General features: G+C 44.3%; 1 protein-coding gene across 1 annotated transcript in view; it reads left to right on the top strand.

Moving 5' to 3' along the window:
* Nucleotides 1–4,559: 4,559 nt before the first annotated feature.
* Nucleotides 4,560–16,935, top strand: part of LOC128341727 (zinc finger protein RFP-like) — a 41,916-nt gene continuing 29,540 nt past the window's right edge. Inside the window, exons 1-2 of the mRNA XM_053288172.1 lie at nucleotides 4,560–4,979; nucleotides 10,804–10,899. Coding sequence (XP_053144147.1) covers nucleotides 4,560–4,979; nucleotides 10,804–10,899 — 516 coding nt within the window. The remainder of the gene's footprint in view (nucleotides 4,980–10,803; nucleotides 10,900–16,935) is intronic.

A 16,935-nucleotide genomic window follows, 5' to 3' on the forward strand; every position in this document is an offset into this window, starting at 1 on the left:
TGTCCTCCCCAGGCTTGGCTGACATTTTCACTTTTCAGTGCTTTTTAGTTTTTAGCTTGGAAGAAATGCTCTCTGACGACCCTGGCTGCAGTAGTAGTAGATCATGTTACAGCACAAAGCAGCCCAGCCTTCCACTCAGGAAGCACTTTGTTAGGTAATAAATCATGTAAGAGTCTGACTGTGTCAGCTCAGCTGCTAACTTGCCTGAGGCGTTTTTATCAGCATCTTAAATTGTGGAGTTGGAGAACCTGTTTTAAGTTCAGCAGCAGTTTTGTTCGCTGAAACCACTGCTAGTGCGGGCTGCTGCATTGCTCAGGCTCCTGGGAGCGTGCAGAGTGCAGACTTCACCATGAATGATGCAGGGAGCAAGGCAAAGGGTCATGCGCCTTCACTGCACAGTGCCAGCACCATAGACTCTGGAGCAACAACAAGGCATGGTTAGAATATCACCTGGTGCCCTACAGCTGTTTTTGGCTGTCCATCCAACCATTAAAACCCATGCCTTATTTCCAGTAGCTCTTCGGGCTCTTTCAAGGAAGGGCTGTGACACTTAATTAGCTACCCTTAATAAGTGCCAATGTGCTCAAGTTCAACACTGCACTATTATATTAAGAAAAATTTCATTTACCAAAGTTGTATTTTTAGAACTAAATATTTATTAAGGGCAAAAGTGTGCATTTGGACTCTTGAGAGACAGAGGTGGGGGGAGTGAGATTTCATTGTGAATATGTGGAATGTTATTGTATTTATTAGACATTGATTCAGAAAATCGCAAACTAGTTCAATATGAGTGCCTGGAATCAAGCACTTGACTTTTGCACTAGTATAAGTGCCTGGAATCAAATCAACAGTGGCCTGGCCTGGAGGAAGACAACTTAGCCAGCCTGGAAGCAGAGGGAGAAGAAGATATTTTCGTTCTTTAATTTTTTTTTAAAAAAGTAAGCTATGGTACCCACTACCAGCTAGCTTAATATCAGTCCTGTGCTCTACATACTGGCTATTATATCTATATTGATTGTTGAATGGGGGAAGGAGTCCCTCCCAAAGTCAGTCTCTTGTCTTTGTGTTCTGCACTCCCAAAGGTGGCTTTTAGCTGTGTGTGTGTTTGGGGAGGAGGAAAGTTTCCTCCTCCCAAAACTTCTAATCCATGTTCCCAATAGCAGCTCTTTGAAGGTTTTTCCTTATTTTATTTATTTATTACATTTTTAACCACCTTGCATTACAACAGTCCCAAGGCGGTTTACCAGACATTTAAAATATAAAACTATGAAAAATTACAGAATAAAAATATTGAAATGTTGTTATTTATTATAATTAAAGTTGTGTTTGCCTTTTAGTGTGTTCTTAAAGTTCTTGGCTGCTGCCTGGATAGCCATATTACCTGTCAGACAGATGCTTGCTGCCTCTTGCCACTATAGCAGGAGGAGGCTAAAGCTTCTTTTCCCTCTAACCTTCTTTCTCTTTCTTTATATGGCACCATCAAAAAAAAAAAAGTTGGTGGGGGGCATCTTCAATTCTGGCGAGCTTTTCTGGATACTTTTTGATTCAAGAAGTCATCTGGGAATCCCATGCAGGGATTCAAGTCCACTTGCCAGCTTGCCTGTAATTAGTGCCCCCAGGAGGCATAACAGACAGGGCTTCTACCCCAAATCTCCTTCAGAAGACAGTCTGTGTGATCACATACCATACATAACCCTGAAGTCCCTTCAATATCCTTGGACCCACTCCACACACAAATCAGGCTTTGTCTTGCGAACTCTAGCTTATCTCGGTGCATTTCTGGGTTTTTAAAAAGCTAGTTTTAAGCAACTTTCTTCTGAAAACGGCAGAGCAAATAGGAAGAGGCACTAACATAGAATCATTAGCATGATAAGAGGGATGCTTTCTTTAGAAATGCAGATATAGCTCTTTAGAAATATCTCTCCCCCACCCCCGCCACCCATTGGCTAGAAGGAAAACATGGAGGCGTGTGATGTGAACTTGCACCATAAGAAAACCAGAGAGCAGAGAGGAGGGGCTGCTTCCTTCAATGCCGCGAGTGTAATTCAAAGTGGCTTCGCTCAACATTTACCCCGCAGCATGAAGCCATGTGCAAAAAAACTCCCAGGCAAGCGAGAGATGCAATGCCACACCGATCTCCTCCCGAGAGGTCTTGTGTCCATTGCCATTTTCAACAAGACAAAAAACAGTCAGTCCCTTCTGAGCAGCAGGAGACGCTCCCATCATTTCCTGCCATCTCCATAGCCCAGTGCAAATGAGAAAAAGGTTGCTTGTCTTTTAAGCCCTCTACAAGTGTGGCTGAGGAGGAGAACAGGGAAGGTAGAGGATTAGTGGAGACCACACAGACTGATCCCACCTGATTCCTTGGTTGCCATACAAGCACTGACACACCACAGACTTTCCTACCCTTTCTCCTGTTGATGACTGTCAGCAATCTGGCCACCCAGAAGGGAAGTCTAGGAAGATAGTTTACAAAACAAACTGGGTTGCAGAAGCGAAACACAGCTTGGAAATATATTTCTCTCTCTTTCTCCCCCCCTCCCCTCCCCCTCCCCTCTAAATTTCACTCAGAAACTTATTACTGGTTGATTCCAGATTCCCATTGGGTACAGAGTCCCATCCAAATTAGTGTACCAGATCAGAACTACCCTTTTCCATGTATGTATATATGGCTTTCTAAATTAGCTCTGTCCCATCTGGGGAGATTTATGTACATCTGTCACCTGAAGAATTTAGCAACTTTTTAAGACTCCAAAGAGTCTGCCATGAGAGATTGTAAGTTCACTTTATTCTTTACCTTTTGATCTCCCCCCCCCCGCCCGGCACCTGGCCATGTTTTGCCTTTGCAGCTGATGTCTTTCATCTCTCTCAACAATAACAAGTGTCCTTGCTTTAAGAATTCACTATAAGTTCAAAACCAGCCCATCTCCATATGTTACTGATTCAAGCAGAATAGGTCATAAGGAAGGTCAAGAGGAACTTTGAGCCCAGAGAGCCAGGGCCACAGAACTAGAGCCTGCCCAGGAATATCCTAGCAGGTTAGAGGAATTGCTGAAAGCCAATCAAGCTTTAAAAGGAACTTCATTCAAACCAAAATAATGTGTGTGCAATTGGAAAATGTTCTAACCATGATCTTTAATTTTGCCTATTGATCTATGGAATTCTATGATCTATGGAATTCTGCTATAATGGAGACAGTGGCTGATATAACTCACAGCCAGAAGGGATGCAAACTCACTGGCTGCATGCAGCATGCCACTGACCAAACACATCCATGCAGCCCCACAGCAGGTGGAAGCTTCGTTCATTCTCATGACTGGCTGTGTGATATGTTAGCCAGGGATTCTTTTGACTGCAAAGCAGACTGAAGTGATACCTCAGACTGAAAGTTGAGGGACAAAAGGGGAGCCCCGAAAAAGAGGAGCAGTACAAGCCATCACCTGCCCCAACCACATCTCAGACAATTAAGGAAAAGAGCAAACATTTTCAAGTCCATCACAAAAGCGCCCTGAACTTTTGCTGTTTTGGAGGAGGAAATGTGTCAGTCTTTGGGGGGGGGGATTAAAAAAAACACCCCACAGATTCTTTTTCATTGGCAGACAAGAAAATGCAATGAAACACAAGACACAGTCATCAGGATGAGTTAGACCTGGCAATATCTCCTTTCTCCTCCATTCAGGCTGAGGGCCATGATGTCCTTGTGTTGCCTGTATAATAGAAGGAGGCAGTGTTTCCTCTAACAAGGATTCCCAGACAATGTTGACCACAACTCCCAGAATCCTCAGCTGCAATGGCTTTTGCTTGGGGATTATGGGAGTTGTAGTCAACAACGTCTGGGAATTCTTGCTAGAGGGAACACTGGGAGGAGGAGGAAAGGTTTTACTGGTGGAGTGAAAGCTGAAGTTGTAGCTTGCTGGACTCTTACTAAATAGGTGGCAATTTGGGGAAACACCATGCCTTGTTTGCATGGGGGCAGCTTTAGTCTGGTGTTCACCAGTGGGTGGAAAGGCAGAAGCTAAACTGGGAACAGAGGATGGATCAGGATAGATCACAACAAACATTATGGTACCATTTAGGGCTCAGGGCACTTTCTTTACTTGCATGGGTGCTGCTTTGGTCAGGATGTCAGAAACTGACCACACTCAGCACCTCTACATTATGCCTTTTCCAGTGAAAAGAACCTCTGAGTGACACCGTTTTCTTTTTTTATCCATAGAACAGATTTACATGGTGGTGTCTTTCAATATTGAGCAATGCTATGTTATTTCCCACAAAAACTTTACATTTGTACAATCCTGTTGCACAACTGATCTGTGTGATAATGCTTCTCTTTGTAATCCCAGCATAATAATATGAAAAATATTCATTTTAAAAGGCTGTTCCAATTCTCAACGGAGCTTTTGTATGAGGATGCTCAGATTCTGAGTCAATGGGCGGAAGGGACACACCCAGCCTGTGCTTGAAAGAGAAATGAAACTAAGTGCTTGAAAGAGAAACAAAACTCAGAGGAACATCTGGCCAGTTATTGAAAGGCAACTGAGAATTTCACTTCAGGCATAATGGCTGATGAAAGTCCAATCCAGAATCTCTGTGATGAAGCTACTTGTCCCGTTTGCCTGGAGTATTTCAAAGATCCAGTGATCATAGACTGTGGGCACAATTTCTGCCAAGCCTGTATCACTCAGTGCTGGGGGGAGTCTGACACAGACGCTTCCTGCCCTCAGTGCAGAGAAACATTCCAGACAAAGAACTTAAAGCCAAACCGACCACTTGTAAGTATTGTAGAAATAGCCAAGAAACTCAGTCTTCAGGTGGCAAAAGGGAGAGAAGTAACAGGAAGAGTTTGTGAGAGACATCAAGAGCCCCGAAAACTCTTCTGCAAGGATGACCAAGCCCCCATCTGTGTGGTGTGTGACAGATCGGTGGAGCATCGAAAACACAATGTGATTCCTGTGGATGAGGCTGCCCAAGAGTATAAGGTAGGTAACTTCAGTAGGAGGTGACAGGGAATACCTTCTTGGTGGGCTCTTTCTAGATTCACGTGTGGTACTTCAGATAGAGGTTTACTCCACATGAATGCTAATTCCCACCCCCCAGCAGTGACTAGGTGCTAGGGGAGAGGAGCCATGTTCACCCCTCTCCCCATGGCCCCTTGGAGTGAGACACATAATGAAAAAAATACGGATGAGTGGAGCTGGAGGGGGGGGGGCCGAACCCATCCACTTAATTATAGCTACACCCCTGACTAGGCGACCTTCTCAGTTCATGAGGAAGAAACCCTACTCCTGTAATACACCCATGCCCTTTCAGAACAACATACTTTTTCCAACTTGAAGGTGGTGGGGGGAAACATGTGTGATGAGAAAAAGATGTAGGCAAATGGTTGTGCAGCTTGAGGAAGAGAGGTGTTCTGTATTGGTGGTGGTGATGTATGGAATGACTGGCTCCCAAGCCTCTCCTCTTCTGCACCTGAGTGCATCTTTGCCACCATGCCACTTTACTTCCCATCATTGTGCTTGACTGTTCTCTCTCTCCCTCCTGCCACCCTAAATCATTGCTTTTATCATTGTTTGGTATTAGGGTCTTTCACACCTTTCCCTGAACAGCAACACACCCACACACCCACACACGAATGTGTGTGTGTGTGTGTGTGAGAGAGAGAGAGAGAGAGAGAGAGAGCGCGCACAGGCAGGGGTCTGTGAAGAGAGCAGTCGTGAGGGAGGAAAGAGCCCCTTCAGGAGAAGGAGGGTGCCATTGTGTGAATTAGATGAGGAAACAAGATGAGCAGGATCTGTTAACTCCGGGAGGGAGGGAGGGAGAGAACGAACATGAAGGGAAGGGAAGAGAGAAAGAAGGAAGTGTGAGGAGGGACTGGGCCAAGCCTGTCAGCGGCCTGAGGGGAACTAGCAGCCATGGAGGTGGCAGCAGCAAGGAAGGGTCCAGTCAACTGCTGCTGCTGCTGCTCCACCTGAGGGGAGGAGCAGGAGTGGGACTTGGGTGGGGAGGTCTCTGGTTTATCCAAATATAATGCTTCCCTTATCTTCCTTTTAAGTGTGCAATGTTCAGATTCTAAAATGCTTACTTTGAGAGGTATTGTTATTCCATTATGTTTATTTTTCATATGTATTGACCATGGTTTTCCCCTGCTTATGTATTTAGAATCTGCTAGGTGTTCTTTGAATCTGGTGACCAGATGTCTTCCTGTTTCCCTTATGTAAATTTCACCATATTCTCCACAAGTGATTTATAGACCCCTTTCTGCTTGCAATTGCCTTCCCCATTTTCACAGACTGAGCAGGATTTAGTTTCACACTTTTTGTCTTATGTTCTGGATCTTACTAACTGATGCTTCAAGGTTTTAGTGGTTGAACACACTACATTAGCCTTGATCCCATATTTCCTTAAACCTTTCTCGCATTGCCTAATAAAACTGTTAGAAATAAAGGGAATCTTTAACACAGGTAAGCCTACCTCATATTTGGAACCCCCTGTTCTTTTAAGAAGATTCTTAGCTTTTTCTATAGCCTGCCCCTTACATTCCTGAGATGAAACTACAGCTGCTCTTTTAACTATATTTTTCACCATTTGTAATTTAGTTGTTACTAAATATGTGCTGAGTTACTATTTATAATTAAATTCTTTATGGCTGGTTTTCTGTGCCATTTAGTCTGTAGGTTATCCTTCCTCAGACTAATTTCTGTTTCTAGGAAAGGTAACCACCCTTGACTATCCGGTGCTTCCCTTGTTAGACTTATACTTCCTCCCCTGTTCATATTGTCAAATACATTGCCTGCTTATTGTTTATTTCTGGATATGATAATTATGTCATCAATGTATCTTTTATATAATATTACATCCAGTAATGCATTTGCTTCGAAATTATGCATGCAACTAAAAGCTAGCAGAGGGGCCAGTCAATTACCCATAGCCAGTCCTCTCTCCTGAAAATAGAATTTACCATTAAACTTAAACACAGTACATTGTAAACAGGCTATAATCATCATTTCTTGAATATCCCCTACTGTAAATCCATAACATTCTATTTGTCTTTTGTTGGTTCATAATAATTGTATGAGACTCTTTCTTGCAGCTACGTTATCAATATTCGTATAATGCCTCCACACCAAAACTCTCCATTAACACACCATCAAGTGGGGACTTCTGCATCATCTTCCCCTACACAAAGAGCCTAGCAAGTGATTGAGAAGCTTCACTCTGATATACTCAGAAAACCAATTTCATACTGAGAGGTTTAAAACACACTATATGATAAGAACTTAATTAAAGGTTATCTCTGGCATTTCCTCTCTAGCCCCAACTGTTATCTCTGAGACTTCCTCTGTAGCTCAACCGTTATCATCGGAATCTCCTCAGCAATTTCTATTGTTATTATTTACCTACAAGTGAGATAATGTAATCATTATGTAATTACTTGCCTACGTGATCTGTAAAGTATAAAAGTCTGTTGTAAATGATGCTCGGGGTTCTGGAATTTAGGCAATAGCCGACCAGAACCTTTGCTTCTGCAGAGCAAATAATAAAGCCTTTTAAACTTCTCCACTGGTGATGTTCTTTGGCTCGCTGACCCAGTAAAAGAACCATTTGGATGGTATAGCAAATCTACACCAGGGTTGCACAACTCTGGCCCTCTTGGAGATGTTGGATTACAGCTCCCATCATCCCTATTGGCCACTGTAGCTGGGAATGATGGGAGCTGTGGTTCAAAAACTGCTGGTGGTCCAAAGTTGTGGAGCCCTACCCCATACCTTTTCCTATCAAGTCGTCCCTGATTGGGAGACCATGGGGTTGAGGAAAAGAGACAAGTTCTGGAGAGGCAGAGCTGCTGCTTGCTGTTGCTCCTCCCCCTCTTCCTCTCAGAGAGTGATGCAGAAGGAAAGGGAGGAAGTGCCAATGCAGCATTAAAAGGAGCCCATTGTGACTTGAAAGAGAAGTCCGCATGAGCCTCAATGGGTTTGTTGATTGCATCACTCAGCCTTGCCCGCTTCTGCTGAATTTGACCTAAGCAGAGTGGACTCAGGACTCTCATTGGTAGTTTGTGGGCAAGGTGGGAATAAGATGCACTTGCCTGAGGTGGCAGCAGCAAACCCTTCAGGCTCAAATTTCCTCAGCCACTGCCATTTCCTCTGTAGGACAGCCAAGTATACTTAGGGTTAATGGCCAGCTTAATGGTGGGGATGGGAAGGAAAAACAAATCCAATTCCCACACATTGCTGTGCATTTTTCTCCAAGTTGAGGAAGGGTCTCTTGTGTGGGCGGTTCCCAGAAGCCACAAGTCACTCACTCTCTCCAGAACTTGGAGGGAGGGTTCAACACTTCCCTGATGTCTCACAGCCAGGCACACACAGCATCACTTGGCACTGGCAGAAGGGCTCCTGGCAGCTCTTTTCTTCATCACAGTGGGTGGGTAGCAGCACCCATGTCCCCCGAAACTTGGCAGAAGGCAGCTGTTTATGTCAGGCCGCAGCTCAGCTTGGTGAGTGGGTGGCAAAACCTGGTGGCTTTTACTTTGGCACAGGTGGCAGCACCCACCAGACTTTGAGCCTAGGTTGCCTATGTGCATTGGTCAGCCCTAAGAGATTTGTGTGTGCTGGGGGGCAGATGGAGCAGAGCATAGAATAAGCCTCCATGGGGTTTCTCAAGGTAGCAGAGGGGAAGGCTAGCTAAGATTGCAAGGGCATTCGTCCTAATCACCCACTGAATACTAATTAAAGAGGCCATTTCTATTTCTCAGCTGCAAAGAGGAAACCGAATATTTTCCCCAGGCTATTACCAATTTAGAAGGGCATGTGCTCCTGGTGCAGTGCATTGTGTGATAACGGAGGACTTCCTCTGGCTTCCAGCTCTGTTATTTGCTGCACCTCCAATTATGTGCCGCAGCAAACAGCAGAGCCTAATGGGTCATGTGCAGGGAGGCAGACAGGAGCCTGCCTCCCCATCAGTGTTTTTTCTAATTTTCTTTCATCAATGTACAGAATGAGTTTTGTTTTGGGTGGCAGTATCAAGGCAGTGTGTGCACACATGCATTCAGGGTGGGGCCTTCCTGATTCAACCTGAGCAGGATCTAAAATTAACTGAGTGGACATCAAAAAATGTGTGAGCGCATGCACATGTGCATGCCTTAGAGGGAACACTGCTCCCCACCAACCTTCTCCATTTCAGTCGTGAAAACAATCTTATTATCTTTCAAAATGGAAATACATCCGGACACTGTTGTGGATCTTTGTTTATGTATGGTGTATCTTGTTGGTTTATGTTATTCAGTAGTTCTGTTTGGAAAGTTTATAAATTTGATGATTTTATATAGTAATTGTGCCTGTTTTTATATCACTATATTACATTCAATATTTACAGCAGTTAGGTTTGGGGGTGGATCTTTACTGCAGTTGGTTGTTATGTACAAGATCCTGGTACGCACAGCTTGTATTTGGGTTTTTAAAAAAATAAACAATTAAATGTTTAAAAGTGTGTAAGAGTGACATACTCGTAAATAGACTACATATACAGGTAGGCACCCCTTAAAATCTCCTGTCTGAGTCTGTGTTAAATCAATGTGCTAGATTACATTACTAACTAGATCTGGAGTCAGCACCCAATGCCACACATGGCACACACAAAAATGATTTTGGGTGGCACTCACACTAGTCCAATTAACAGCATGGAAATTTCTTAAGTCATTTAGCTCAAAGCTATTTCTCTCTGGCTCTATTCCAGAGGTGGTTTTCAGAGGCTGCCTGCTAGAAATTGGGCAGAAGGAAGAAGGGCAGCTCTCCAGGGGGATCCTTTAACCTTCAGTTCTGGGTCCCTTGGTCCCCTTTTCCCTGGGTTCTAACATGGACCCCTTGGAAAACCACCCCCCAGAGCTGTGTCAGAGAGAATTTCTCTCCGACTTGGCTCTGGTTTTCAGGGGTTGAATGCTGGAACTTGGGGGAAAGGAGAGCGAGGGGGGCCCTCATGGGGGGCCCACAGGGTCAGAATCTAAATGTTGAAATGCTTAAAGTGAATAAATGAAGACTTGACATGCCACTTCTAAAAGGTTGTCAACTCCTGGTCTAGAGATAGACCCACAAGCAGGGCCGGACTGGGGGCCCTGAGAGGGCGGTGGAATGTATGTGGGGAGGGCACCGGATTTTGAGCAGAATGAGTAATTAAGGGTGGGAGTGTTCACTGCTGTCGAGTGCAGCAGAGTGCAGGGGCACCCCATGAATGGGGCGCACTGGGAATATGCCCTGTTGCCCTGTGGGCCAGTTCAAGCCTGCCCACGAGGTCTCAAATTTCAGTTACAAATAGGACTACTGAATACATTTTTACAGAAGACTTCTTCAGCAGTCATGACAATAATATTGCCTCGTGCTGGTTGGAGTCTGGCACAGTCCGGTATCCAAATTTTAAATCTTGAAATATTTAGAGTGAAACACATGCATAGGCTCCTTAATCTCTCACCATATATCTGTAAACAACAAAAGCACTGCCAAGCCCTTAAACATTAGCTGTGAGAGAACATGATACATCAATATTCAGTGCAACTTTTATATCATGCTGCAAATTCCAAAAGGTTCAATCAGAAAATAGCACAATAGTCAAGGAAAAGGAGGAGTAGGCATTGTGGAGTTCTTGTGGGCAATGGTGTTAGGATGTAGAGCTATGAAGAATAGAAAAGGTCCCTCCTGCCCCAAGGAAACTCTTCTTGGACACCCTCTGTTCTCAGAGCCTTGAGCAGACACTGTTTTCACATTTATGAGCATATTTCTGCAGGAAGAGATGACACAAGTGTTCTTTTTACAGGGTAACATCCAAAGCCACTTGGAATTTCTGAAGAAAGAGAGAGAAGCAATTCTGTCTTTTAAACAGCAAGGGGAGACTGAAGGCCAGGATCTTCTGGTAAGTACATTTTAAGAAAGAGCAGGCCTTGTGGTAGCAAGCATGAATTGTCCCCTTTGCTAAGGGTCAGCCCTGATTTTCATCTGAATGGGAGACATGTGTGAGTACTGTAAGATATCCCCCTCAGGGGATGGGGCTGCTGTGGGAAGACCACCTGCATGCTTACATGCAGAAGGTTCCAAGTTCCAAGATGCCTCCCTGGCATCTCCAAGATAGGGCTGAGTGAGATTCCTGCCTGCAACCTTGGAGAAGCCGCTGCCAGTCTGGGTAGACAATACTGAACTAGATGGACCAATGGTCTGACTCAGTATGAGGCAGCTTCCTATGTTCCTATGCTGCCTTACTGCCAGGGAGAGGCCATAGATCAGTGGCAGAGCACATGTTTTGTATGCAGAAGGTCACAAGTTTCATCTGTGGCGGAACTCAGGTAGGAGGTGCTGGGAAAGATCACTTCCTGAAACACTGAAGAGTTGCTGCCAGTCAGAATAGGCAACATTGGGATCGATCCCCTAGTCTGACTTGGTATAAGGCAGTTCCTTTTGGAGCCTGTCTTGGTGAGGAAAATCTTCTTCTAGTAGCAGAAGGTTAATATGGGTGAGTGGTATTAAACCTGTTACCCACCCTCTGTTTCTTAGCTACAAGTATCTCTCCACAAGTCGTAATACTTCCCTTACTCTTCCCCAGGCAATGTATAAACCAGTACATGTTTCTCTACAATTAAAGGCTAATGGGGGAAACCCACTGAGGTGGATGGGGTCAGAGATGGTACCAAGTTGCTCTGGCGCAAGGCTGCATGCACACACACCCCACCACCCGTGGAATGTGGATACCCCCGTTAGACACTGGGTGAGTGGCAGCAACAGTTCTCCTCCTCATCCCCACCCCGAACCCTCAGAATATGAGAAAGCCCATTGGTTGGTGAGGGTGGGACAAGGAGGAGCTGCTGTGTGAGTCACATATTGATAATAAAATATAGTGTCATACATTGGTTCTATATATTCTTATGTCCATATATATATATATTCTTATGTCCTGTTGATGCCCTGGTTGAGAACTGGAACAACTTGCTCACCAGGGCAGTAGACACAATTGCTCCTAAGCATCCCCTCCGACCTGCTTCAAAATTGGCCCCTTGGTACATGGAAGATCTACAGGGGCTGAAGTGGCAAGGTAGGTGACTGGAGCGCAAGTAAAGAAAAACCCGAATCAAATCCGACAGATTACAACATGGAGCACATTTAAAGATCTATGCTCAGGCGATCTGTGCGGCAAAGAAGTGGCTCTTTTCTGTTTGTATTGCCTCTGCAAGTTCACGTCCAGCGGAGTTGTTCAGGGTTGTGAGGGGACTAGTATCTGCCCCTTCTCCCTTGAACCAGAATTTGGAAGCATCAGTTACCTGCTGCAGTGTGTTTAATGAATTTTTCGCAGACAAAATCTCTAGGATTCGGGCCGACTTAGATGAAGACTCCACAATTAATTTGATGTCTGAACTGGAGGTGTCCAGCAACTCCTCTTATACGATTCAGCTGGATCAATTTCAGTTTGTGACTCCTGAAGATATGGACAAGCTGCTTGGAGAAGTGAGGCCTACCACTTGTCCTCTTGACCCTTGTCCAACATGGCTTGTTCTATCTAGCAGGGAGGCTGTTGTAGGCGGCCTGGTAGAAATCATAAATGCTTCTCTGAGGGAGGGCAGGATGCCTCCTTGTCTTAAGGAGGCAATTATTAGACCTCTTCTAAAGAAGCCTGCATTACGTAGATCCCTCAGAGTTGAGCAATTATAGGCCTGTTTCCAATCTCCCATGGCTGGGCAAGGTAACTGAGAGGGTGGTGGTCTCTCAGCTCCAGGCGGTCTTGGAGGAAACTGATTATCGAGACCCATTTCAAACTGGTTTTCAGGCGGGCTATGGGGTGGAGACTGCCTTGGTCGGCCTGATGGATGATCTCCAATTGGCAATTGACAGAGGAAGTGTGACTCTGTTGGTCCTCTTGGATCTCTCGGTGGCTTTCGATATTATCGACCATAGTATCCTTCTGGAACGTCTGCGGGTGTTGGGGGTGGGAGGCACTGTTTTACAGTGGTTCCGCTCCTACCTGTCAGACAGATTCCAGATGGTGTCGAATGGAGATTGTTGCTCTTTAAAATCTGAGCTTAAGTATGGTGTCCCTCAAGGCTCCATACTTTCTCCAATGCTCTTTAACATCTACATGAAACCGCTGGGAGAGATCATCAGGGGATTTTGAGCTGGGTGTTACCAGTATGCTGATGACACCCAGATCTACTTCTCCATGTCAACTTCTTCAGGAGTTGGCATATCCTCCCTAAATGCCTGCCTGGAAGCAGTAATGGGCTGGATGAGGGAGAATAAACTGAAGCTGAATCCAGATAAATCGGAGGTACTTATTGTGCGGGGTCGGAACTCTAGAGATGATTTTGATCTGCCTGTTCTAGATGGGGTCATACTTCCCCAAAAGCAACAGGTTCGCAGTCTGGGAGTACTTCTGGATCAACGTCTCTCCTTGGTTTCTCAGGTTGAGGCGGTGGCCAGGGGTGCTTTTTATCAGCTCCGGCTGATACGCCAGCTGCACCTGTTTCTCGAGATCAATTACCCCAAAACAGTGGTACATTTGTTGGTAACCTCCAGACTTGACTTCTGTAATGGGCTCTACGTGGAGCTGCCTTTGTACGTAGTCTGGAAACTTCATTTGGTTCAGAATGCGGCAGCCAGGTTGGTCTCTGGGTCATCTCGAAGAGACCACATTACTCCTTTGTTGATGGAGTTATACTGGCTGCCAATAGTTTTCCGGGCAAAATACAAAGTGCTAGTTGTAAACGGCTTAGGCCCTGGGTATTTAAGAGAGCATCTTCTTCACTATGAGCCCCACCGCCCATTGAGGTCACTTGAGGAGGTCCATCTCCAGTTGCCGCCAACTCGTTTGGTGGCTACACAGAGACGGGCCTTCTCGGCTGCTGCCCCAAGATTGTGGAATGCGCTCCCTGCTGATCCTCCCCATCTCTGGCAATTTTCAAAAAACACCTGAAAACACATCTCTTCAACCAGGCTTTCTCAGCTTTTAAAAACTTGTTTTTAAATTCTTCTGATTATTTAATTGTTGTTTTATGATGGTTTTAATTGTTAATTATTGTTTTTATGCTTTATAATTTTTGTTTTACTTATTAACTGATTTTAATGGTGTTTTAATGTAAAGAGCCCTGAGCTTTTTGGAAGGGCAGTATAAAAGTTGTAATAATAATAATAATAATAATAATAATAATAATAATAATAATAATAATAATAATAGAGCTGCCCAATGGAAGCAACATCAAGAACCTGGAAGAGAAAGAACATTACAAATACTTGGGCATTCTCCAGGCTGATAACATCGCACACACTGAAGTTAAAAGAAAAATGGGAAGTGACTCCATCAGGAGAGTTAGAAAAATCCTCAAGTCCAAACTCAATGGTGGGAACAACATACAAGCCATAAACACCTGGGCTATACCTGTTATCAGATACACTGCAGGAATAATAGACTGGACCCAGGCAGAGCTAGGACGCTAGATCATAAGACCAGGAAATAATGACCATCAATCATGCTCTGCATCCCTGCAGTGATGTAGATAGGCTATACCTCCCTCGCAGCTCAGGTGGAAGAGGAATGCTGCAAGTCCATCAAACAGTAGAGGAGGAGAAAAGAGGCCTTGCAGAATATATCAAGAGCAATGAAGAAGATGCACTTCAAATGGTCAAGAACGAGAAACTATTCAACACCAATGAAAGAAAGTTGGCCTACAAGAAAGAACAAGTCAAGAACCGAGCAGAAAAATGGGAAAAGAAGCCACTTCATGGTCAATATTTGCACTATATAAGTGGAAAATCAGACATCACCAAGACCTGGCAATGGCTTAAGAATGGCAACTTGAAGAAAGAAACAGAGGGTTTAATACTGGCTGCACAAGAACAGGCACTAAGAACAGATGCAATAAGAGCAAAAGTCGAAAAATCAACCACAAACAGCAAGTGCTGCCTTTGTAAAGAAGCAGATGAAACAGTGGACCACCTAATCAGCTGTTGTAAAAAGATCGCACAGACTGACTACAAACAAAGGCATGACAAGGTAGCAGGGATGATGCACTGGAACAAGTGCAAAAAATACAAGCTACCTGTAGTCAAAGATTGGTGGGACCGTAAAATTGAAAAAGTTGTAGAAAATGAAGATGCAAAAATATTATGGGACTTCCGACTACAAACAGACAAACATCTGCCACACAATACACCAGATATAACTGTAGTCGAGAAGAAAGAAAAACAAGTCAAAATCGACATAGCAATACGAGGGGATAGCAGAATAGAAGACAAAGAAATAGAAAAAAAATCACAAAATACAAAGATCTACAAATTGAAATTGAAAGGCTGTGGCAGAAGAAGACCAAAGTAATCCCAGTGGTAATTGGCGCCCTAGGTGCAATTCCAAAAGACCTTGAAGAGCACCTCAACACCATAGGGGCCACAGAAACCACCATCAGTCAATTACAAAAAGCAGCTTTACTGGGAACAGCCTATATTTTGCGACGATATCTGTAATAACCAACAGTACTGATGATAAAATTCAGCCATCCCAGGTCCTTGGGAAGGACTCGATGTCTGGATAAAACAAACCAGTCAATAACACCTGTCTGACTGTGTAAACAAGAAATAATATGCAATGTACAGGGCAGCTCCACCATCGTGAAGGAGTCAAGCTGGATCATAAGTGGGTGCTTTGGTCCTTGCCTTATGTGGCTCCAGCTTTATTATTGGCTTTGGATAGGGCATTTCTGAGTGGAAAATACATAGGTGGTGAAAGAGATAAGCACCATGTTTCAGTTTCCATTCACCCCAATGAACTCTAACATAGCCACCATTACAAGTATTTGCAAGTAATCTGTCCATTGGGCCTCTTGTGGCAGATAGCTGTGGTGCCATCTCATTTTTCAGAGAAAGAGCAGATTGTATAGTTCGGGGCACTTTGCCTTCAAAGAATAAAGGAGGGAGCCAGGTAGGAGCTAAGGGTCTTTCTAGAAATGCAGAATTGATCCAAACATCTTTTAATAAATTAGCGCATTGTTTGAAGGGGGAGTTGCATTTTCCCATCATTGAAACAAAGAACCTTGTTGCTGTGGGAGTCTCTCGCTCACTCTCTCACCTCACATAAATATATTGAATTAATGAGCATTAAGAACATAAGAACAGTCCTGCTGGATGAGGCCCAAGGCCTATCTAGTCCATCACCCTGTTTCACACAGTGGCCCACCAGATGCATCTTGGAAGCCCACAGGCAAGAGGTGAGGGTGTGCCCTCTCTCTTGTTGCTGCTCCTCTGCAATAGGCATTTGAGGTATCTTGCCTCTGAGTCTGGAAGTGGCCTATAACCTCTCCATGAATTTGTCTAAGCCCCTTTTAAAGCCATTCAGTCTAGTGTCCATCACCGTATCCCATGGCAGAGAGTTCCATAGATTAATTATGTGCAGTGTGAAAAAGTACTTCCTCTTTTTGGTCATAAATTTCCCGGCCTTCCATTTCATGGGATGACCCCTGGTTTTAGTGTGAGAAAATTTTCTCTTCCAATAAAACAAAACAAAACAAAACAAAATAATTCTTCTTATCCTACCTTCTAGATCATTTATGAATTAGTTAAAGAGCACTGCTCCAAATCAGTGGTCCCTCTAATTTTTTTCATTTCTGTGCAGAATGACTTTGGTTCTGGACAGCAGTATCATGGCAGTGTGTGGGCCTTCCTGGAGTGGGATCTAAAGTGGGATCTAAAATTAACTGAGCAGACATTTAAAAATTGTGAGCGTATGCACACCTTAGAGGGAACACTGGTCCCAGTACTGATCCGTGGGGGACCTTACTTACTTTCCTGCATTGTGAAAATTGTCAATTTATTCCTACCCTCGTGTTTTTTGGGAATTCTCTCTGGTAAGAGATACCTTTCTAATATAGCATTGTGCACAGAAGGACAACACAGTGGAGTCTGCTTAGGCAAGCATGTA

This window comes from Hemicordylus capensis, chromosome 2 (assembly GCF_027244095.1).
Source record: "Hemicordylus capensis ecotype Gifberg chromosome 2, rHemCap1.1.pri, whole genome shotgun sequence".
NCBI lineage: Eukaryota > Metazoa > Chordata > Lepidosauria > Squamata > Cordylidae > Hemicordylus > Hemicordylus capensis.